Raw genomic sequence first — 24641 nt, forward strand, 5'->3', positions numbered from 1 at the left:
CTTTGCACCCCTATTTCTTTTATTGTGGATCATGAACGGGGGTGCAAAGTCACTTCAGCAAGCACCCCTCCTTCAGGGAGAATCTGGAAGTGACTGCCTTGCACTCCAAGCACGCAGGGCAGTCATTTCTGGGTTCTCCCCAGAGGAGGCACTGGTGGTTTCTCGCCCTCTGTTCCTTCTCCTGTGGAGGCTCCTGTCGAGGGGAGTCTCCACAGGAGAAAGAATGAAGGCGAGAAGCAGCCACAGTGAGTGTCCCTCCTCCAGGGAGAACCCAGAAGTGACCACCTTCACAGTCACATTGACTCAGAGCCCAATCCTGAACTTGTCAGCGCTGGCAGTATGAGCATTAAGGAAGAAACACAAACACTAAGGTAATGGAATGGGCATAGGGGGCTCCCTCAATATTTGAATAGAAATTTTGATCCAATGGAGAAGGGAAAGGGCCCAAAAGAATCTTTGTACCCCTGTGAGGAGCCCCAAAAGTACCAACCTGATAAAATTCCTCTCAGTGGCCCTTGAAGATAGGGGCAGGTATAAGGTACAAACCTGTTCAGTCAAGACACACTTGTAGGTGAATTAAACAAGTGACCTACTTTCTGAACATTAATCTTCCATAATAGCTGGACTTCTAGTTTGAAAATTTATTCTTGAACAGGTATAAACTTTCTAACTGAAATGTAAGCAGATTTCAGTGAACCGATTATCACATTTGTCTTCCTTCCATCCTCCAAGAAATCATGGCAGTTTGTATAGCATGATTCTGTTCTCAGGTCATCTCTCCTGTAAACATAAGAGGCCTGTTTGTTAACTTCTTTGATGTTCAGATCTGTTAAAAGAAAAAAAGGAATTACTGTATTTCCTTTCAATCCGTAGTGATGATAAAGTGACAGTGAAATGAAATTGCCCTTGTCTCATTCACAATGACTCTTTGAAGGAATACCTTTGAACAGAGGAAAGAAAAAATAGTAGGTCACACACTATTCAATTTTGTACAAACATTGGACCAGTATAGTTATAGATGAGATTCTGGAAATAAATAATATACTGTAAATATATTTCAACGTTTACAAAGTTAATCATGTTTACTGATCAGTAGAACAGGCAATATAGGATTTTGTCCCCTCAAATGGAAGGTTTTCTATACATTCCTATTTAATTATTTTAAACAATTAATTATGGTATCAAACTATTTTTCTGATGTTTTGATGCTATTAGATAACAAATTATGGCAGGGTTGGTTGTTTTTATTTATGTACTTTCAATGAAATTTGCAAGATACCATGTACACTGTTGCTATGATCATATATGTGAATGAAGATCTGAATTATAGGTAAAAACATTTAGTGATTGACTCAGTGCTTCACATTCCTTTATGTATGAAGTAGGCATTAATACACTGGTAATGCTATATCTTGTATAGATGAATATATTAAATGTTGCTTATCTGTCAGTTAATCATAGTGCATATTGCTTTGGCAAATTTCTGTTTGCTCTCGAATGTTAAGTTGGGGTCACAGACTTGTGCTATAGTCTCATAAGGTGGCTGAGACATTAATGAGGACCTCACAGTGCTGGTACCAGTTGATTATTACCCAGTTAGCTATAAATTTCCAAGCTGGCTTTCATCTTCTCTCTGTCTGTAGAGGTTTTAAAACAGAGTTGTGGTTTAAATATTTACTCATGAAAAAGTAGATTCTGGGCTGTTAAAAGACCATCAAAAAGTTGAAAGGATTCTGTAATGGAAAAGTAAGGATGTAAAAGACTAGGAAAGTTGTTATCTCTTGGGTAAACTTTAAGAGTAAACACTGAATTCTTTGTCATTTGATACAGGCAAATGATACTTATACATAAATGCATTTAAAATGCCAAGTTCAAATAAATCTGCATTTTCTTATGGGGAGATTGGGAGTGATTGTACAATGGCAATACAAGTTTGATTTTTAAACTGGAATTAAGAAAAAGTGCATTGAATTAGTGTATGATACTATTCAGGTATTTCCTTGTTGAGGAAAAAAGAAGGGGAAAAACCATTGAAAGTGTACAAACAGGAAAGTTGAAATAAAAAATAAGTAAAATGCATGTATCCTCTCCAAGATGGACCTTATTTAATTGTTTTAAGCAGTAATGAACATCAAATGGGATGAATTATAACAAATAATAATCAAACAATAAGCAAGTCTTGGCAAGTTTTCCTCTTGAGATTGAAGCAAGTGGCCTAGATCAAATGTGGGTAAATGCAGTATAACATTTGCCCAAAAGGCATCCTATAAATTGCTATGCTATCAGTCTGTTCCTTATCTGCCATAAAGCATATGCACATATGCTTTGAATAAGAATTCCCCTTCATGGACATGGTTTCATTTTCTGCTTTTCCCTTCATTCCCTTCATTCAAATGTGGGAAATTGTTTATGACCGCCAGTGTACTTTACTGAAGTCTAAGGGCTCATTCACACAACCATTTGTATATCCATTTTTCTGTTCAAGTAGGAAATTTGAAGTAGATTTGAGGGCATATATCGTAATAGGCTCAGTAGTCACATGGGTTTTATTTCCTGCTGCCCACCATTCATGCCATAGTACCAATCCGCTTTTCACATCACTTTGATGTGAAAAGAGATACCTTTTGAAAATAAAAATGGCAACATTAAAGACTTTATGAAATTGTGTGCTTTAAACTCAGATCTATTCCTGATTAGGCTATAAAACAAGTAATAACAATATTGAATGAGTAAGAGCAGCTTAATAATTTGGTTGCATTCAAACAAGCTATAAATGTATTTTACTACAGCTTTTTTTCTTATTTTATTGAACCTATCCCATTCATACTTTACTTTGCTATTATAACACTTAAAAGAGGCAAGAGAAAATACGTTGTTCACAAAGCTATTATAAAGATGATTAGTTTCAACTAAGGTGAATTACAACAGCATGTCTTTGCTAGCAGCACAATTAAACATAAGTATTGCTTAATGTTGGCTTATTTGTTGAACTAGAACAGGGGTGCCCAAACCCCACCCCTGGGGCCACTTGCGGCCCTTGAGGCCTCTCAGTGCGGCCCTCAGGGAACCCCCAGTCTCCAATGAGCCTCTGGCCCTCCGGAGATTTGTTGGAGCCCTAGGATAAGGGCATATTATTGTCCTTGCTGACCAAAATGCTAAGGATGTCGTAAATTGAAGAACCATCCAAAGGACTTAGGGCCCAATCCTATCCCAATTTCCAGCTCCGGTGCAGCCACAGTGCAGTCCCAAGGTAAGAGAACAAATGTTCCCATACCTAATAAAGAGGTCTCTCGGACTGCCTTCCCCGCCACAGGATACAGTGCATGTCCTATTGGCACAGCTGCACTGGTAATGGAAAAGTGGATAGAATTGGGCCCATGGTATTGTAAGAATGGGTAAAAAGGGATTCTATAGTAAGGATTTCTGGGTAGGAATAGCTTCTTCAATTAAATGCCAGCTCCTAAAAGCAGCCCTTCAAGAAATATCCATGAAGGAAATAATTGTGCACAATTAAAGGGGCTGACAACATGGCTTAATAGAATTTTTTTAGTTTCTCTGTTTATAGCCTCTGTTATCATTCAGAACACACTTAAAAAGTCTCTCACACCAGATTACAACGAGCGCATCTGCCTAGCCTCTCAGAATGGTTGGAGAGAAAGGTGTGAGAGAGTGTTAGACAGAGATAAAATGTATGCATGTCTGTAATAGAAACCTGTTCCTGAAGACATTACTACTAGTTTTTCCACTCTGTATTATTGAGTACCTAAAATTATGATAGTTCCAGTATTCTTAGATTTCATTAAAGGGAACAAGTATACTGCTACATGCCAACTAAGATAATGGGTGCCTGATTAAAGGAGCTTCACAGATATGTAACTCATCATAATTTGGCCCTTGTGCATTTGTTTAGTAAACTGCTCCAGGATTTGCTTACATTTCCCTCTATTTCTGGTTTTATTTTTCAAGGAAATTGGAATAAAACCTCCTTTTTTGGCCACAAATACTGATTACATCACATTGTGGTTAGCAAAGCAAGGTTCTAGACCAGGGGTGTCCAAAGTTTTTGGCAAGAGGGCCACATCATCTCTCTGACACTGTGTCAGGGGCGGGGGGGGGGGAGAATTAATTTACATTTAAAATTTGAATAGATTTACATAAGTTTACATAAATGAATATATTAAAGATGAACTTATATGAATGAATGAAGGTCTTGCAATAACTCAAGGCCTATAAAAGGCCTTGCACAAAGCACTTTCCTTTGCTGCTGCTGCTGCATCACAGATGTGAAACAAGAAGCAGTGGAGGGAGCCCTCATCCCCCAACTCACGCAAGAGGTCAAACAGTCACCCTCACGCTGAGAGCAGTTGCGTCTGGTTAGCATGGGCTCCAACAAATCTCAGGAGGGCCAGAGGCTCATTGGAGACTGGGGGCTCCCTGAGGGCCACATTGAGAGGCCTCGAGGGCTGCAAGTGGCCCCAGGGCCGGGGTTTGGGCACCCCTGTTCTAGACCAATGATTTTCAACATTTTTCATCTCATGGCACACTGACAAGGTACTAAAATTGTCAAGGCACACCATCAGTGTTTTGACAATTGACAAGGCACACTACTGCCAGCAGGGGGCTCACATCCCCCAATGGCCCTACTGATAAATAAGCTTCCCCCAAACTCCCACGACACACCTGCAGAACATTCACGGTACACTAGTGTGCCACAACACAGTGGTTGAAAATGGCTGTTCTAGACTAACATAATACACTGCATCTCAGTGTTGGTTGTGTCAGCATTTCCTTCACAATATTCTTTTCTGAAATGTAGAAAGCAAAGTCTTATATTCTCAACACTCCTTGTTTAGTCAGGATCATTTTCTCAACTCCCCAACCCCTTTCCACCTAGACAAAAATTATGCATAAATGGGCATTATTTGCCATGTTAAATTTTTATGTTTTCCTTTTCCTCAGCTAAGATTATTGAAAAACTACCTCTGGCCATTGTGTTATTTCAGTCATAACAGTGGATTCTGGCTTCACGTTAAAATAATGAGAAGTTGAAAACACCTCAGTGAGAGATGGCCCCCATTGCCAAACATTATTTTTATCACGTCTGCTTACACCTCAGTCCTAAAGCGATATTCTTAGAAATAAACAGGGATTTGCCAAGACTCAAGTGACTCAGACTTGATTTGCAAACTCGCACGTTTTTCGCAACTCATACTGACTCATGTTACGCATATTTGTTAACCCGGAAGTGACTCGCACCTCAGGGATTGTACACGACAAATGAAAAGACTCAAATAGACTTGTGTCAAGACTCGCTTTTGTGTGTGTTTGCAACTCTATTTTGTGTGTGTGCTTGCTTGCTTTTCCCCCCCTGCCATTTCAGGGGCTTGACTCGCTTTTCACAAAAACTTGGACTCAAGTCCAAATGACTTGAAAAGCGACTCTGGGCGAGTCACAACAGCTGCCATTGTGACTTGTAAGCCATTTGAGTCAAAAGGGGGATGGAGACCTGGGATTTGACTTGAGTCTCAGCATTGTAGCTTTGGCACATTCCTGGAAATAAGTGCCATTGATTTCAGCAGGACACACTTTTGAGTAAGTGTGCTTAGAATTGCTGCCCAAATCTGTCTGCTGTCTGCACATACGTTGTAACAAATGAGCGCTTTTGGTAATAAGAAACTGTGATGGATGTTGAAAAGCACAACAGCTTGGGTTTCTCTTGTCAACAACAGAGCTATTTTATTTTTTGATGCAGTACAGTGATTTGCTTTTCCCTAATTTTCTGTCTAGACTGTTTTTTCCGTGGGGCTCAGAGGTTTTACCAAGCAGTTCCAGGACAAGCAACTTTGTTTGCCACGCATACTTTTGGCTTACCACTTCTTTCCCTGCAGCTCTTCTTCTAGTTATCTTTTAAAGTGCTGTCTCCTTATGTTATTTTCTGCCTGGGCCTCACCCTCCTGAAGAGAATCCAGATGAGTGAAGGCAACCCTGAGCCCTTGGGACCATTGCCCCATTACCTCTTTCAAGCAATTTGCATTCTCAGTGTTTACACGTCAGTGATGTACATGTTTATCCACTCCACTTTGGTTACTATATTTTTGCATGGATGGAGGAAGAAGGGAAACTCCTTTTAATCAAAGCTCTTAAAGATGGAAGAGCTTTTACTGCTCCATTTGTAAAGATTGTGGAGTGTACATTTATCCTTTTTGTCTGGCATTCAAATGTTTTATAATGTACAACATACTGGCAGGTTTCCAAGTTATTGTCTAAACATTAAGATTACAGTTTGGAATTGTTCAGTTTAATACATATATTGAGTGTAGGGGGATTCTCATCAAGCATAACAGAGGTCTCTTCCCCCCTTACCTTGCACATAGTTAACACACAGCCTGTATGCTGTAAGAATGCAAGGTCTGTGTGTACCTCAGATAACCCTTTCCAGCCTTTCCTGCTTTGTTCAGTCAAGAAACATGGAGCTATGCTCTTTTATGGAACAGAGAGAGCAAGCCACATAGGAGTATGTGACATGTAGAGGCAGCTCTCAATTTATGCTCCTGGAAAATTGTGCCTGTATCAAAAACACATAGATGAAAACTTGCTTTCCTGTAGAAAACAATGGGTTTGGTCTGGGTTAGGGGAACGGTCAGCAAGTAGCTACATTGATGACTATCAATTGCATAGGAAGCAGGAGATGGCTTAGATAGTTTGCTGAAAGTTCATTGAGTGAGTTCAACTCCCCAGTGGTGTCACAATGATGTACTCACAGTGCAAAAATACCCTGGCTGGAATTACAAGAAGTATCAGCTGCAGTTGAGTAGCAGCTAATCAACCCATTTGCTTTCTGGTATACAACGATGGAAAGTTTACCTCCAGCAGACTTGCAGATGGTTCAAAAAGCAATTGCGTGCTGTTGGCTGCCAGGACTGCACTCTCTGCCACCTCAACAGGTTGGCAGCCTGGTCTCCTCCAGTCATGACCCATTGCATCAATCTACACACACAGCCTTTGCATGACCAGTCACATGTTGGGAAGGCCTTTCAGGAGAGAGTGACTGCTTCTCCACCTGTTCAGAAAACCACAATAAAAGCCATCCAAACAAAAAAAAAACCAAATACCCACAACCCTACTCCTGCCAGTTCATTCAATAGTACAGCACTTTTAAGTACTGTGTGTGTCATGCTGTGATACCATATGTGTGCTCAGAGGCCATCTCGCCTCTCTGTGGCGCTGCAGACTGAGGCATTCAGAGAGGCTGCCAGCACTGCTGCCTTATTTTTGCTCCTTACACCTTCACAGAGGCACACTTTGCCAGAGCCACCCTACCAGCATCAAAGTAAAGGACCAGAGCTTTGAATGTCTACATCCCTGCTTAGTCAGGAAGCCACACTGAGTTGCCACTGGGAGTTGCCACTGACTGTTGGGCCTTGCAGTGAAGAACGTTGGCTTATATGGTTTAAATGCTTTTTTCCACATTAGGTGATTCATAGAACCAAAGTGCTTTTCATCATTGCCATTAATTAGTATAAATCTCGTTGTGAGGAGCCAGCCATAGGCTGCATCCTCCCTGATTTTGGTTTGAACTTTCTTATCAGCTGGGAAACATTTGGGGGCTGCTGAGTCATTCTGATGTAGTTGCTATTGAAGTGGCAGTAACTGTTGTCCCAGTTTAAATGTAGTTGCAAGACAAGACAGCCTGGGAGTGAGGACTAGTTGCTAGGCTCTGCACCCTGTGCCCATCCATCCAACTACCGCACAAGTCTTCTATACAAGTTAGTACTGGAAGCACCCTTTCATCTCTTGAGTCAACCCTATAATTAGCATCCTTCTTTGCCAGAGGCTGAGTGAGTGTTTGTTTTAGGTATAGTATGTCTGCAAGAAATTGAACTTAATCATTACTTTTTATTAACAAAGACAGAGCTGCTCAGTTATCAGATTTAAGTGAACTTGAAATTCCTCAGAGAAAATGGGATAATGATTGACCCACACTGAGTGGATGTTTTTTGTGGTCTTGCTTAGACTTTATTAACAGCTGACCCTTGAAGCTGCTCTTGCAGTCATGCCATGAATCTAGAAAACAACATTATATGTTAAATTAGTGACTAATTTGGTAGAAACAGCTCATTGGACAAGTAGATCTTATCTACATGCATCCCACTGAGTTTCACTGTTGTGTTGATCAGAACTGACTATACTATCAGTTGCAATAAATGAAGAATCCACAATAAGTAAACAAGTGAAATGAAATGCTCAGAAGAACATAATTTCTACTTAAAATTGAATATATTATTCTGCTCAAGTTATACATATTTATATTTTCTGGTTCCGCAGGTCTTCATTTCTTTAACATTTTTGATGTAGTGTAAAAATCCCTGCTGGCCCCACATGTTTAGAACAGTCCTAGGAGGTGGCCATAGATACTAGTACAGCCCCTCCCTTCCCCAGTGGGTTGCCTCAATGTTAGGCCACCAGTGTGTTTTTGAGCTTGCAGAATTGCTACCAGTCTGTATACTTCAAGCAAGATTTTCAGTACCTCCCCTGGGATCATACAAAAACTTCTTATTCTCATGACCCCACCTACCTTGGAACAAACAAGGTAGAGCAGAGCTGCAGGCAGGGTCTTTGAGAAGAAAAAATCCGATGAACTTTTCTTTGAGTGTACATGCTGGCAGTGATAATGGATGCCCAGGGGTGTGCAAGCAGCCCACACAGAGAGCACTCAACAGGAAAGGGGAGGGCTATACTAACTTCTTTAGGGCAGCTCTGCATGCTGGTTCATGTGGTGTTCTATGCAGTAGCATAGCAGCACGGTAAGTTCAACAGGCAACGCATCATGTAAGTGGCCCCCTCACTTGCAGTCTGAGCCATTGGGGCAGCGATGAAAACGCAGACGCTCAACTGGCTCAGACTGCAAGTGGGAGGGGCCGCTTACATGGTGCAATGCCTGATGTACTTACCACGCCGCCACCCTCCTCTGGCTGTAGCAGTGGTATTCATACTGGGGCGTCGTGATGCCCCAGCCTGAGGACCCTGGCCTCTGCCCCCTTAATGGGCGAGGGCAGGGGGAAGGCAGCGACTCGATCCCCAGGATCGCAGCGCTAACGGGGCTTCAGGGACTGGGATGTACTCACCAGTCACTGCAGTATCCTTCCCGGGGTGCAGGGAGCCCTGCGCGAGCATCTGCAGGGCTCCCCAGCGGCTTTGAAGTGAAAGTAGAGAGATCATGCTCTACTTCTGCAAAACCGGAAGTGGAGCGCAATTGCTCTACTTTCACTTCAAAGCGACTGGGGAGCCTTGCCGGTCCTTGCGCAGGGCTCCCCACACCCCGGGAAGGCTGCTGCAGGGACTGGTGAGTACATCCCAATCCCTGCAGTCCCCCTGAGTGGTTCGATCCTAGGGATCACGTCGCTGCCTCTCCGCTGCCTCCCTCCCTCCCTGCAAAGACTTAGTGGCTCTCAAACTCTCCCAGAGAGTTTGAGAACCACCGGGCTATAGTATTGGTTCTATGCATGTGAGACCAACAGGATTTAGTTAATGTTCAGTAGAGTTCAGTCTTTGTGAACCATATGGCATGATTGCACATGCAAAGAAAAGCCTGTTGAAATCACCCCGATCTACTGCTAAAAAAATATGTTTATTATCAGGATGTTCTACCTAGTTTATACCCCAGTCCAAAATATATACGATGTAGCATATTTGCCTACAAAGGTATTGTGACGTCACTGCAGTGTTGAAGTAACTTGATGGCTTTGTTTGATTGCATTGATGTAGGCATTGTTAAATCTCATCTTAAAACATTGGCATAGCAAGTCTTAAGATCAGGCTGTTGGCCCATTAGTTTCAAGATAATTAGACTGTCATATTTTAGTACATTGACATAACAAGTTTAAAGAAAAAACAAATAAGTATAAGCATGAAACTTGAAAAAATGAAGTATAAACAGGACAGGGTTGTCGCCATACTAACGACTCCTGAATCATTTACCTTCATCATATTTATACAGCATAGGCTGCAATCCTATACATGCTTTCCTGGGAGTAAGTCCCATTGACTGCAGTGGAACTTGCTTCTGTGTAGACAGGCACAGGTTTGCACTGATAAGCATATTTCATGCTGGTAACTTATACTGGTGTGCCCTGTTATCAATCTGAGCCTCTCTGCAAGCATGCAGTTATCTGATTAGTTCCTTTTCCTTCCATGTACCCCAACCATCTCCCCCCCCCCCCCCATACACCCACAAAAGTGTTCTGCTGGTTTTCCCAAAGAGACCTTAATTCTTGCTGCTAGTTTACAGAGGGAATCAGGAAACGACAACAACTGATAATGCAGGCCATCAGAGGGGAAAGATTCCTCTCTTCTACTGAGTGTTTGGACGTTCATAAGGACATAACAACTGAGTTACAATGCAAGAGTTTTATCCTGATTTGACCACACTTTTAGCAATGCTTGGTTTCCTAACTGGCCATTATGTTTGCAGAGATCATTTTTCAGGAAATTATAGTCTTTCAGTCTTGTACAGGCACGCTTGTGGGAAGAGGCGGATTTTACATGTTTTCAGAAGCTAATACATTTGGGTTGTTTTCTTTTAATCTTTTTGACAAATCAGTTCTTTGTTGTTTTTTGCCTGTGAAGTTGTTGATTTGATGTGGGCTGCCTTATACACTGTGCTGTACCTCATAGTTGAGTCAAACTGGCAATTGTAAGTGTAAGAAATGCAAGCCTTTTCCTGCTTTGAGTACATAGAAAAAGGGAAGAACCCCTCTTGGGCTGGATGTAGGTTTTTGTCCAGGGAGTTGAAGGTAGTTTGAAAGATGTGTGTGCATGGTGTGTTGGTGTAAACTCGTCCTGTTTTCATCTCAAGGAAACGGATGCAAGTTTTCGTATTGATTTAAAAATAGTGTGATTAGAAGTAACAAATATATAAATACACCATGGAAAGGAATGACTCTCTCAAGGTTCTTTCAACAATCTTAAAAATTATTTTCAGTCTCCAGCCTTGAACTTTTCCAGCCCCTGTGGTCTTTGGCATGCTAAAAATAATAGTCCATTATTTTTCCCACTCTCTGAATAGCCCAGTTCGGTTGTTTTTTACGTTCATGGCAGAATGGTCTATCTTTTATAAATGGATAAATGGGCATGTAGCATCCTGGACCGGTGTTAGCAGTTACTGTCAAAAGGTCCTCAGATGCATCTGAGGTATCCATTTGCAGTTCAAGACAAAAATGACACCTGGAACATCCCAATTATTTTAATATTTACTTGGTATGGAGAATTTGTGTAATGAACAGATCAGTAGCGTGGACTATGAATCTTTCTCCTTGCTAGTGTCTCTATATATTCAGATTACCATATATTAAAAATAAAACTTTCTACTTTGATTCAGTTTCTCTCAATAACCAAATGCTTACTACTGTCCTGATCTCAGTCTGGAAAATTTTGACTGTTCTTGGGGTTTTCATTTTTAACTCTGTGACAAAATATTATCTAGACATTTAAAATATGCTTTTAAAAGCGAACTTTTGGAGAAACATCTGTGGAGAATTTGCTCTGACAAGCTTTGTTTAGTTCTGCTTAATATAGTAAATGTACAAAGTCTTGGCAGATATTTTATCTTGAAACTGCAATTACAGCATGGATAGTCACTTTTAAAAGCATATTTTAAATGTCTGCGTTTCTCCAGCGCTGCTTCCTTCCAAACCAGGGTTAGGATTGCACCCTTAGTTTGTTCATCCCAAACAAACCATGGCTGATGGGCAGGCTGGGGTTCAGAACTAATGCAAAATCCTGGTTGAGCTAAATTAACTATGGTTTCATGTCATGTCTGAACCCAGTCTACAATTATGTAAAATTGTGTACGGTTGCCATGACTGTCTGCTATGGAGTTGATGTAGGAAGTGAGAATAAAAAGTGTATAACATGGGTATGTTCTCTGACTATAATTACCACTGAAGCAACATCAAATATGGTGGAAACACTCTATTGGGTGAGCAAATCTGAACATAAACCCCTTTGTTGTCCTCTCCACTTCAAATATTTAAAATATTAAAAAAGATTTCAGCACTTTCATTGAATAAATTCAGTGACATGAAATTTTTGATTGTAAGTTTTCACATCGTTTGATTTGATCAAATCATTTAATTTCACAATAGTTATTCACAGTGGAGTGTATTAGTGGAACCAAGGAAGCTCTACCAGATTTTGGGCATCAGTTTGCCTACAGAGATTTTTAATAATAACAATAACAACAACAACAACAACAACAACAACAACAGGTATTTATATACCGCCTTTCTTGGTCTTTATTCAAGACTTTATTCAAGGCGGTTTACATAGGCAGGCTTTATTAAATCCCTATTAAATAGGGATTTTTACAATTTCAAAGAAGGTTCTTTCTTTCAAGAACAACTACATTCAAGGTGTTTCATTCCGATCTGGCTTCACATTCTGGCCTCCATCCTCCCACGCTCAGAGCAGATGGAATTGCTCAGCTTCAGCTTGTCAGCTGCTCCAAGGTCGCACGGTGCCGGTGGCCTCGAACTAGCGACCTTGTGGATGTTATCTTCAGGCAGACAGAGGCTCTACCCTCTAGACCAGACCTCCTGCCCATATATTTTTCTCCCCAGAGCTGATATAGTTCAGGGTTAATCAACACATGAACTATGACTCATCTCTGGCCTGCCACAGCCTTTTTCACAAGTCCCAGAATCCCACACTGACTCATTTTCAGGCTGTTCGTTTGGGGCTAAATGTAATAAGTTATATTAAAATATTATTATTATGTTCCTTGCTGGAGGTTTAATTCCTTAAAGAATCTGTCATCTGTGTGCTAATAAGTTCTTGCAGTTATATTTCTAGGATGTTCCTGTACCTGATTTGATATGTACTTTTCTATATTTAGGCACTACAAAAGTGAATCTGGTAAAAATCCCATCAACTGCTTCCAGCCCTCGAGACACTGCTCTAGCTGCGGTGATATGCAGCGCTCTGGCCACTGTACTCTTAGCCCTCCTCATCCTGTGCATTATCTACTGCAAAAGACAATTTATGGAAAAGAAGCCAAACTGTAAGTTTCTCATGCTGTATTTTAATCAACATTGATGCCCACTATGATGATGATTTTGACTTTTGGCTTTCCTGCTGGGATAGGAAAGGCAGGGTATAAATGTTTCAAATAAATACAAAGAAGCAGATGTAGTCCCATCTTCTTTTTGCTCAAGGTGCCTCGCTTTATCACCAGAATATTCATAGTCTCCCCTGCATGAAGCACAAAATTATTTGAACCTCACCATCTGTAGTTCAAAACTGTTTCACAAAACTTTTTCTCCCACTTAAAAAAAAATACCTCATCAAGGAGAAAGTAGGCCATATGCATGAGGTTTCAACCACTGTATGTATAGCAGATTTGTTTGCCTTTCTAGGACATAGAGAACCCATGTTCAAGATCTACATCACAAGTTGAATGCCCAAAAAATATGGGAAAATATTCAGTCCAATAGTCTAAGAATCGGGTAGGTCAGGACTCTGGTAGGTAAGCAACCAATATAAAGCCATGCCTGAATTGGTTGCTTTCGGGAAGTCAACAATGTCTCATCCAGCAGAGTGCTTCCCAGACCAGGCCCAAAACCTCCAGACACCTGAGGTTGTGTGCTAAATGCTGCCCTCCTTACCTAGGTGTACCTTAAATAGGTATATGTTACCTTCAATTCCCCCTCTTCTCTGAATTGGAAAAGGAAGAGTGGTTGAAACATCGTGCTTTAGTCCACTACTTTCCTGCCTTCCAGATTTCCTCCTCTCTGACTTCCTCTTTTCCAGTACAGGGAGTGGAAGGGGGGATTCTATTATCTTTCAACTAGATCAGGGCTCTCCAGACTGGTCCACAGGCTGGATCCGGTGCCCTGCCTTTTTCCTCCCCTGCATGAACGGCCTTTACCATTCTGAAGGGGAGCCTTCCTTCTCTGCCGCTGATCTCCCAAACTGCGCTCCAGTCTGCCACTTCCGGGTTCTGTCACCCCAGCAGCCACTGCACTTGGATTTCTGGACAGATACAGAAGGCCAGGGCACAGTTTGGGGGAGATTGGCAGCAGGGAAGGAAGGTTTTCCAGTGGATCAGTAAGCACTGGTCATGCCTGGGACACCTTTCCAGCTGTGGAGTGGTCTTCCGTTTTGGAGACCACTGAACTAGATAGTTTCAGTCAAGATAATAGAGCAGTCTTTGTAGACTCAATGCAGGAAGAGCTGAATGAATGTCTATGGCTCTTGTTATTACAAAATTCTTAGAAAAGTTCGCTTTAGTCTCCAGCCAGATCATGTAAGGCATACTCATGCGTGAATGTGAAATTTTTAACCAACCATGATTACTTTCTAATCATAATTGAAAAAAACATATTTTCTATGTGCCCACAAATAAGGCAGTTTAACAGTATACAATTTCTCTCCTCTGAAGGGCCTGTGAGATCGCAGGATATTCACTATGAGGGCTCTGAACTATCCTGTTTCGACAGGCCACAACTTAATGTTTATGCACATAGAATCTGTTGCCAGTGCCAGCAGGACCCATCACAGATGTGTGGTAAGTCTAATTTTCTTTGGGGAGCTTTAGGGTAGCAAAAGTAACTCTTGAGCAGGGACAAAAAATACGAGGAAATTCTAATTTTGGCTTCACAGTTCCAACATATCTACCTTTTAAAACTTTTCTACATACCGTTTGAACTGAATTGCTGTGATGAAACCTGGCAGTTTGAAATGCAATATCCCATTGTCACAAATATCTTTAGTGTTATACCTCTGAGTACACCCTGTGGCTCAGTTCTGGCAGAATGCTTAGCATGGTTTAGCATTTCCTAAACCAGGGGTGTCCAAAGTTTTTGGCAGGAGGGCCACATCATCTCTCTGACACTGTGTCAGGGGCCAGGGGGAAAAAAAAGAATTAATTTACATTTAAAATTTGAATTAATTTACATAAGTTTACATAAATGAATATATTAAAGAGGAACTTATATGAATGAATGAAGGTCTTGCAATAGCTCAAGGCCTATAAAAGGCCTTGCACAAAGCAAGGCTGGCCTTTCCTTTGCTGCCATTACTGCATCACAGACGTGAATCAACAAGCAGTGGAGGGAGCCCTCATCCCACAGCTCACACGAAAGGTCAAACAGTCGCCCTCACACTGAGAGCAGTTGCGTCGGGCCAGTGTGGGCTCCAACAAATATCCAGAGGGCCAGAGGCTCATTGGAGACTGGGGGCTCCCTGAGGGCCACGTTGAGAGGCCTCGAGGGCCGCAAGTGGCCCCAGGGCCGGGGTTTGTGCACCCCTGGCTTAAACCATGGTTAAGCATTGCCTGAACAAGCTAAGAGAGCTATTAGATTGCTTTCCCTCTTCTCCTCATGTACACAAAAGGAAGGGGGGATGTGCAAACGCTTTCAATTTGCAACAGACCCTCTGCCCACAGTGGAAACCTCCTTGCCAAAGAAAGAACTAAATCGGTCTCATGTTTGGGGCCTTGTGTTGCACATTGTGTAAGGCAGAAGTCCAAGGTTGACTCCTATGCCTGACTGTACATAGACTGTACACTTGGTCTTGTGTGGACCAGCATACATATCCATATCATTTATGCTTCTTTAAACTGATGCTGATGCTTTAAACTGTATGCTGATCCACACAAGACAATTCCAGAAGACAATGTATGTTTTTAAGAAGACCTAATCCTAGGAGCCTTCTACTAATCCTAGATTGCTAGTATGACTGCTTATGCTTCAGATAATGTACCTATTCCACAACTTTTAAACTAGACACGCAAGATTAGATGAAGATCAAGAGAAATAACTCTTGATGTATGTTTCAATATTTATTATTAAGATAAGTTGTATTTTTAGGCCCAGTGCATTTGATTCCGTCATTATGTTGTGATGAAACCTGCAGCCTGGAACATAGCTGTCATAGCTGCCCTTTTCACTCCCAGGCAACTCTTCGTGAAAGGTAATTCAGATTTTTGATTTGTGCATGTAGCTATTTGCTGTGTTAATCATATCTTGCAACAGATATTAAATTATGTCAGCAGAGCAGAGTGAAACATGTTGAACTGCTGGCAAATGTTTTCTGCCATCTTCATGAAAAACTCATCTTTAAGGCAAAACCAATGATAATATTACTTTTGCACCCAAAAATAAATCAACACGACAACTGAGTTTTTATGGTCTGAGTACTAACTATCCTTTTCTAGGTGGGAATCCATATTTTCTTTATTATCTTCAGAGGTAATTCCTGACTGCTTGATACAAAAAGTACTATATTCTTATTCTAACGGGCAACTTTCTTGAAGAACTCCACTGCTAATAACCAAAGTTCTTTATAAGAATCTTTCCAGATTACTGTTTTGTTGCACAACTAAAATGCAGTAGTTACTATGCCTTAGAGGGGAAGCAGACAGCTTTTTTTTTTTTTTAAGTAGCATTTTGGAAGCACTAAAATGATAGCATTTTTCTCCTGAGAAAACACAAACTTGTTTTTTCTTATTTTGCAGTCCATTGCCCCTGTTACAGCCCAATTCTAACCTCTGCTGAAACAGTCAGGCTGGCTGACCCACGCTGTATGCAGTGCAGTGTTGGAGCTGGCTGTAACACAGTAACTTCCCCTTAGCCCGTATCAGCAGCTGCCCCAATGGGGCTACTCAAATCTGCGTTGCTGAGATAGGTGTAAGGCTAGGCTGCTTGGGAGAGGGATTAGGATCTGGGCTGAGTGCCAGATCCTGGAACCACCCCTCTCTCAGACCTGACCTGACCTGCCCACTGCCTGTCTTCTTCCCAAACCTCCATGCTGGCCTCCTTAGGCCGGTGCAAACTTACCCTTCCACCAGCATTGCAATGGCGGCACACATCTGTGCACTAGCCCACTGGCTCCTGAATCATCACAGGCATGCCTTATGGTATGTTTGTGACACCCGCTGGCTGGTGCAAAAGCCTCAGGAGTTAGGATTGGGCCTTTAGTGTGGTATGGAGTGTGTTTGTGTATGACATACACTATTGGATATTGCCTCTTACATCAGTAACAACATAAGAGTGCTAGTTCTAGCTTCTTTATCAATAATGCTATTGTTGAAACTGGCTAAAGCTGGCTCTTCTCATGACTCTTTTCAGGAATTCCAATTCTGTTGGGGAAATGATTCCAGCATTCCTTGGTTCTCTTTCACACTCTGCCTGTGGAGATCTTTCAGACGCTTGGCCCCTTATTCAAAATCCTGCTTGTTTTGATAGCATCTCTTTCTGTGAATCCTATCTTGGGCTAACAGGAGAAGATGAAAATTCCTTCAGCTTAGAGACTGAGAAAACAGCCATTGTGGATTCAGACAATGAACAGGATCTAAACGTATCCACACCTACAAAGTCTTGTTTTGGAAACTTGACAGAGTCATCTGAACTTCCTCCAAAGACTTGTATCACTGCTTCATTAAATCAGTTCTTAGCTGATGAATCACTTCCATCAATACAGCATGACTGAACAGTTCATGAATCCACAAACTGGTGGTCAGGTAAGAACATAACAATAGTGTCACCTACTACAGTGCTTAACGAAGTGTGGTCTGTGGACCAGTGCTGATCTTCAAGCTATCTGCAGTGTAACTCCTGGGGCTTCCAGGTTCTCTGGCAGGGGATGGCATCCAGAGAGACTGGAGCTGTGAAGTCTCCTGAGCCTTGGAGTTGATGCCCCAAGCCTTGCAAGAGGCCATGGGACGGTGAGGTATGAGAAAAGGGAAAGAAGAGGAAAGCAGGAAGCATAAGAGCAGTGGAAAGCATAGGGAACAGATGGACAAGGAGCAGGAAGGGAAGGCTAAGACAAGGCTAACTAGAAGGGAAGAGAAAAATGCTGATCCACCACATCAGATAGCTTGAGAAGTATTGATTAACAGACAAAATACTACAGAATATTGTTGTTGCTGCTGTCCTTAACAGTATTTCAACAAAAACATTCACAAAGTGGTTTACAAGCAAGATAAAATACATAGATACAATAGATACTCCCATATAGTAGTGAAATTTTTGCCAAGTAATCAAGCTCCAATTATCACTTCGCCTTATCTCCTAGTCAATCAGAAGGCAGAGCCTTTCAACTCTGAACAGTTTATTTCACAGCTGAGCTGTTGCTCAGCTCAGGCAGGCACCTCCTTAGTTGCTATAGTTACTTTCCAGGGACATTCCAGCCAAAGTTAACCTTTTATTCTCCTTCCTTCTGCTGCAGCCTGGTTCTGCTTGGCAAATGCTTGCAAAGCAGGTCTGTTTTTTGAAACACCAGGATGGAACCCTCCTTCCCAGGCTACAATTCTGTGCACTATTACACCCATGAAAAGCAGTGGGTCTACTTCTGAGTAAAAAGGGTTGCAAATATCTCATCTCTCTGCTGTGAATTGAATTGCACACTCCCAGTTATGTGTTATGGGTTGTATGTTGTATGTAGAGCTTCTGGCTTAACACACCAGACACCTTAAAGGTGTCTTTGATTCATGGTTCTCCTCATGTCCACCTTAAAGGTGGATTTGATTCATGAATCTCCTGCAGTGGTTCCCAACTTTTTTCACTTGCATATCCCTTGGCAGCCCATTTCCATAAATTGTATCCTTCATATTAGCAAAATGTTTGTAATTAATAATACAAGCCTTCATCTCCTCCATATGAAAACCCAGACTTCATGTATTCATCACATATTTTGTCTTTTTAACTGTACTCTGCCTTTGCACTGTTTTGCACCAGAAGGGTGCTGAGAAATTCTGGGTGATTGATCACTTTTCATATTATGTTTCAGCTTTTTTACTGTGCTGGTTTTCAATCACTGGTTCATAGATGAATTGATGACCAAAAACTAGGTATTGGTGGGGCTTTCACAGCCAACTAGCTACCTCCCGTCCTGCCTTGCTGGTCATTCTGGAGCATTCTGGAGCACGGCCTGCCTTTTTCTGCCATTATTTCATTCTTTTTCAATTACCCCTAAAGGTCCTGTTGAGTGTGCCTGGGAGTACGTGAATACCAGGTTGGGAACCACTGTTTTACTGGTATGTAGTTTACAGTGCACTTACTCTGATAGTGTTTACAGAAAGGTGGTGAAGACCAAGGTCATCAAGGAAAAGAGGGGAGCTCTAGCAGCATACAAAGGTTGTCCCAGTGAGCGCAACCTGCTGGTCCTCTGAGCTGCTTGCAGCAAAGTTCAGCAAACTGCCAGGAGATGTGCTAACAGCTACTGGCTCCAACTCTGTTCCCAGATACAGATAGCAGCTGACACAGGCAACATCAAGGGAATGTATAATGGTATCAAGCAGGCCCTAGGTCCAACACAGAAGAGAATTGCCCCTCTGAAGTCTGCCACAGGCAAGGTCATCCAGGACCGGGCGCAGCAGAAGGAACGCTGGGTGCAGCACTACTCTGAGCTGTATTCCAGAAAAAATGTAGTTACCAAAGAAGCACTGAACAACATTGAGTGCCTGCCTGTGTTGGAGGAGCTTGACAGTGAACCAACCCTAGAAGAACTTCACGTGGCCCTGGACTCCCTTGCCTCTGGCAAGGCACCTGGGAGAGACAGCATCCCTGCTGAGGTCCTAAAGTGCTGCAAAGAGATCATCGTCACTGAGCTGCATGAAATCCTCTGCCTCTGCTGGAGAGAAGGTGGAGTACCTCAGGACATGAGGGATGCAAATATCGTCGCGCTGTACAAGAACAAAGGCGACAGGGACGACTGCAATAACTACCACAGCATCCCTCTCCTTAGCATTGTAGGAAAGCTGTTTGCCCGAGTTGCACTAAAGAGGCTCCAGGTACTTGCAGAGAGGGTCTATCCAGAATCGCAGTGCGGATTACAAGCCAACAGGTCCACCACTGATATGGTATTCTCCCTTAGACAGCTGCAGGAGAAATGCAGGGAACGATGACAGCCACTCTTTATAGCCTTCATAGATTTCATGAAGGTTTTCGACCTGGTCAGAAGGGACTGCCTCTTCAAGATTCTCCCCAAGACTGGATGTCCACCCAGGCTCCTCAGCATCATCAGGTCTTTCCACAAGGACACGAAGGGCACTGTAGTCTTTGGTGGCTCCACATCAGACCTCTTTGACATCCGAAGCGGAGTGAAGCAGGGCTGTGTTCTTGCGCCGACCTTGTTTGGGATTTTCTTCGCTGTCCTGCTGAAGCATGCCTTTGGAACTGCAACAGAAGGCATCTATCTCAGGACCAGATCAGACGGAAAGCTCTTCAACCTCTCCAGACTGAGAGCAAAGTCCAAAGTCCAGCTGAAATGTCTGCGTGACTTCCTCTTTGCCAACAATGCAGCTGTCACCGCCCACTCTGCCAAAGATCTTCAGCAGCTCATGGATCGTTTTAGCAAGGCCTGCCAAGACTTTGGACTGACAATCAGCCTGAAGAAAACACAGGTCATGGTTCAGGATGTGGACTCACCTCCCTGCATTACAATCTCTGCTCATGAACTGGAGGTTGTCCATGACTTTGTGTACCTTGGCTCAACGATCTCCGACACACTTTCTCTCAATGCCAAGCTAAATAAGCGCATCGGTAAAGCAACCACCACATTTTCCAGACTCACAAAGAGAGTCTGGTCCAACAAGAAGCTGACGGAACATACCAAGATCCAGGTCTACAGAGCTTGCGTCCTGAGTACACTTCTGTACTGCAGCGAGTCATGGACTCTTCACTCAAAACAGGAGAGGAAACTGAACGCATTCCACATGCGCTGCCTCCGATGCATCCTCGGTGTCACCTGGCAGGACAGAGTTCCAAACAACACAGTCCTGGAATGAGCTGGAATCCCTAGCATGTATGCACTACTGAAACAGAGACGCCTGCGTTGGCTCGGTCATGTTGTGAGAATGGATGATGGCCGGATCCCAAAGAATCTCCTCTATGGAGAACTCATGCAGGGAAAGTGCCCTACAGGTAGACCGCAGCTGTGATACAAGGACATCTGCAAGAGGGATCTGAAGGCCTTAGGAATGGACCTCAACAGATGGGAAACCTTGGCCTCTGAGCATCCTGCTTGGAGGCAGGCTGTGCAGCATGGCCTCTTCCAGTTTGAAGAGACACTTGGCCAACAGACTGAGGCAAAGAGGCAAAGAAGGAAGGCCTGTAGCCAGGGAGACAGACCAGGGACAGACTGCACTTGCTGCCAGTGTTGAAGGGATTGTCACTCCCGAATCGGCCTTTTTAGCCACACTAGACGCTGTTCCAGAACCACTTTTCAGAGTGCGATATCATAGTCTTCCGAGACTGAAGGATGCCAATTGGTGAAGACCAGAATTTTAAAAAGAATAAAAATGTATCTTATGATCTTTTACTAAGTTTTTAATAAATTAGATACTACAGTTATTAGGTAACAATTAGTGGTAGGTTATTTTTCAGGATCTGGCCTCCGGTAAAATCAGACAAAACTATAGTCAGACACCCCCCTAAGTTTAACCCCCGACTTATCTGAGGGTTATAGAAAATTCCATGATTGTTGGCTCAAAACCTGCCCTCGACTTATCTGTGGGGCCAACTTGTGGGCGGGTGTCGGCGGTAGCTGAATGGCTCCTTGTCCCGGAAGGGCTCACAATCTTCAAATTCAGAACACCACCAGCAACAGCCACTAGAAAAGACACTGTGCTGGGGTGAATAGGGATGGTTACTCTCCCCCTGCTAAATATAAGAGGAGCACCGCTTAGGGCGCAATCCTAACCCACTTTCCAGCACTGGCATAGCTGTGCCTGTGGGGTGTGTGCTGCATCCTTCAGTTGGGGGGCAGTCACGGAGGCTTCCTCAAGGTAAGGCAATGTTTGTTCCCTTACTTCAGAGTTGCACTGTCCTTATGTCAGTGCTGGAAAGCTGGTTAGGATTGTGGCCTTAATTAAACAGTTGCTAATGTTATCTAGGATAAACGTTCTTTTCTGCAGTTGAAATTGAAGTCTGAAAGATGCTCAACTGTTGATCCTGATTTAATTTTAATGATTTTTGCATGCTTCAAAAACTGAAGATCTGCATAATTTCAGAATGCTTTCACATTAATCTGTTTCTTGATGGTTTTGTATCTAATTCAAGGCATATAGTAATTTCTAACAATTTCACAACAAAATTAGTAGAGGCTAAAAAGCCTCCAAATACAGGAAAGAGTGAGTGCCATCTGTTTTTGTCAAAGTCTGAGCACATCCTGATTTTATCTGTCTAACGAGGAATGAAGATACTTTAACTAACTGAGTTGAACATGGAAGGCATGGTTCATTCCTCATCCTCATGAAGGCATAGCTCCATTCACAAGTTGGGGATTACCAGAGTTTAGTAGACCCTCTTTCATCCTCCAGTCTAACCTGCTTTCAGGCAGGCCCACATTACAGCCATTCTGCATAACGAGAGGCAGCACATACATCTGTGTGGCAATCCACTTGTCCCTTTCCTTCTTACAGACTGGCCTGCAAGTTATTTCTGCACAAGAAAATGATATTAATGATCTTGGAAGATAGAGTATCTGCCACTGATTCATCATGGGGTGAAGAATGCCCTGTTTTCCTGCTATATCTTACTTTTTTTCTGTATTTTTGACATTTTATTCATTTATTTACTGCATTGTTTTATCCCACCTTTCTTCCTCTGAGGGGACCCAAAGCGTCTAACTTTTTAACTTCATAGAAGCCCCTGTGTAAATTCAGCCACTAACATGAGCTGTTGGTGGATTTGGCTTCTCTTCCTGTCTGGAACGGCAGTCCCCCTTCATGATCAGCAAGCGCTTAGTGATTGGGCAGCCAAACCTGACCATTTCAAGAGGGTTGTATGGAGTGATCAGGTGGGTTCCACTCTTCCAATCTGATAACTTGATTACATAATCAAAGCAAAGTTATATATTTCCAAGCCCACCGGAAGTGTTGGTCATATTTGTATATAAGCAAAACTTGTGTTTCCTCCCCCCCCCCCCCCCAGAAAAAAGCTGTTGAATTATAACAATGAAATTAAGGCAAATGGAAGTATGGAAGTCTAGATTGTGACCAGATGTAGGTACATCAGTTCTGTGCAGTAACACCTGCCATTTTGCTTTCTTTTAGGGATCTAAAGGACTTTTCCTATCAGCGTTTAAACTGAATGCCTGTCTTTTAATGCTTGTGAATGGAATGTGGCCTGGATCTCAATGTTACAAGGTTTCAGAACAGCTGAAATAAATTGGCAGCGTTTCAAAGCTCTCAGGCAGTTGCATTTGAGACACAGCAGCTGTATGGGAGAGCTTCAAGTAGCAACTTGGTAAAAAACCGAAGGAACGTGCTTTGACTCTGTTGCTTTTCCAGACGACGAGCTTCTGTGCCGCATGGACACATAGTCAGATGTTTGGTGGACTGATCTTATAGTTAAGCAGATTATGTAAATATAACAAGCAGTAGAATAGCTCTCTATGTGTGTTTGTGTTAGGCTACTAACAACAGCAGGTGTGTGTCAGGGGTTTACCCATTGTTCTGTTTGCAAAGGAAGCATCTAGTAGGATTTCTTGGCAGGCTGTGCTGTTAAGTCAATGTAGAATTTGACAAAAATCGGACACTGAAAGAACCCATTTTTAAAAACACCAATTGAAACTTTCATGGTCTCTTACACTTTATCATTGTGATCTTGGGAACTAAGCAATTTGCCTCTTACAGTTCAAGACATACAAATATTTGTGTGGGGAATCCTGCTGTGAAATTGCAATACTGTAACCGCACCGCTTGTTCCATTAAGATTTATCCCTGCCAAAAGATTTATCCCTTAACAACTTCTAGTGAAGTCTGTCCCCATAAATTTTATGAAACCATAGTATGATGTACTAACACTGTGGGAACTATGCAGCCAACTTGGATCACTTTTAAGTCCCATGTATTTCAATGAGAATGTTTTCAGTTGAGCTTCACTAAAAATGGTAATTGCTTCAGATAGCTTACTTTTAATTGATTTATGCTGTGTATTTTTTATTAAAGTTTGCTATAGAGACTTAAATTAGAAGTATTAAAAGTTCATCTGATAACTGATGTGATTAACCTGTTAGCTAATGTGGCTTGAATTTCATTGTTTTACATATAGAAAGGATAGTATTTAGAGTGATATCCCTAATAATGTAATGATTTTCATATCAGATTCCTGCAAATGTAACATGGCTTGAAAGTGTTCATATGTGCAGAAGCTGCTAAAGTGCGAGTCTGTTTTTTTGAAGCCACAGTGGCATAATACCGAGTACCATTTCTCTAGCTTCCCATCATCCAGATCTCTCTCTTCCTGGTGGAATGCCTAACAATGTGGACAAGGTCATCATAGGATTTTTCATAAACCCAAGAAACAGTACGCACAGTTAAATAGTACTGGAAGGAGGCTTTATCGCACATGAATTAACTACACTGGAATTATAATGACTAATATTACCAGATTAATTTAAATCCCATTGATTAGACTTGCAGATTATCCCATGTCCAGTCACCTGGAACGAGTGTAAATTGCCCCAAGTGGCTGATCCAGTTCCCTTTGTAGCTTATCTTTAATTTAGACTTGCCCTTAAGCAATTTCTGCGCAACATTGCATGTACGGAACAAGGATCAAATGTATACACCTGTGGGCTAGACAGAAATGGGTTAAAATCTATTGCACATGGTCACTTCAATGCTGAGTGAGTTTTCA

General features: G+C 42.2%; 1 protein-coding gene across 1 annotated transcript in view; it reads left to right on the top strand.

Moving 5' to 3' along the window:
* TNFRSF19 (TNF receptor superfamily member 19) overlaps nucleotides 1-23130 on the top strand; it is a 40194-nt gene extending 17064 nt beyond the window's left edge. Inside the window, exons 5-9 of the mRNA XM_066621246.1 lie at nucleotides 12893-13057; nucleotides 14438-14563; nucleotides 15867-15969; nucleotides 17127-17518; nucleotides 23054-23130. Coding sequence (XP_066477343.1) covers nucleotides 12893-13057; nucleotides 14438-14563; nucleotides 15867-15969; nucleotides 17127-17487 — 755 coding nt within the window. The 3' untranslated portion in view covers nucleotides 17488-17518; nucleotides 23054-23130. The remainder of the gene's footprint in view (nucleotides 1-12892; nucleotides 13058-14437; nucleotides 14564-15866; nucleotides 15970-17126; nucleotides 17519-23053) is intronic.
* Nucleotides 23131-24641: the final 1511 nt, after the last annotated feature.

The sequence above is a fragment of the Tiliqua scincoides genome, chromosome 3, assembly GCF_035046505.1.
Source record: "Tiliqua scincoides isolate rTilSci1 chromosome 3, rTilSci1.hap2, whole genome shotgun sequence".
NCBI classification, from domain to species: Eukaryota; Metazoa; Chordata; class Lepidosauria; order Squamata; family Scincidae; genus Tiliqua; species Tiliqua scincoides.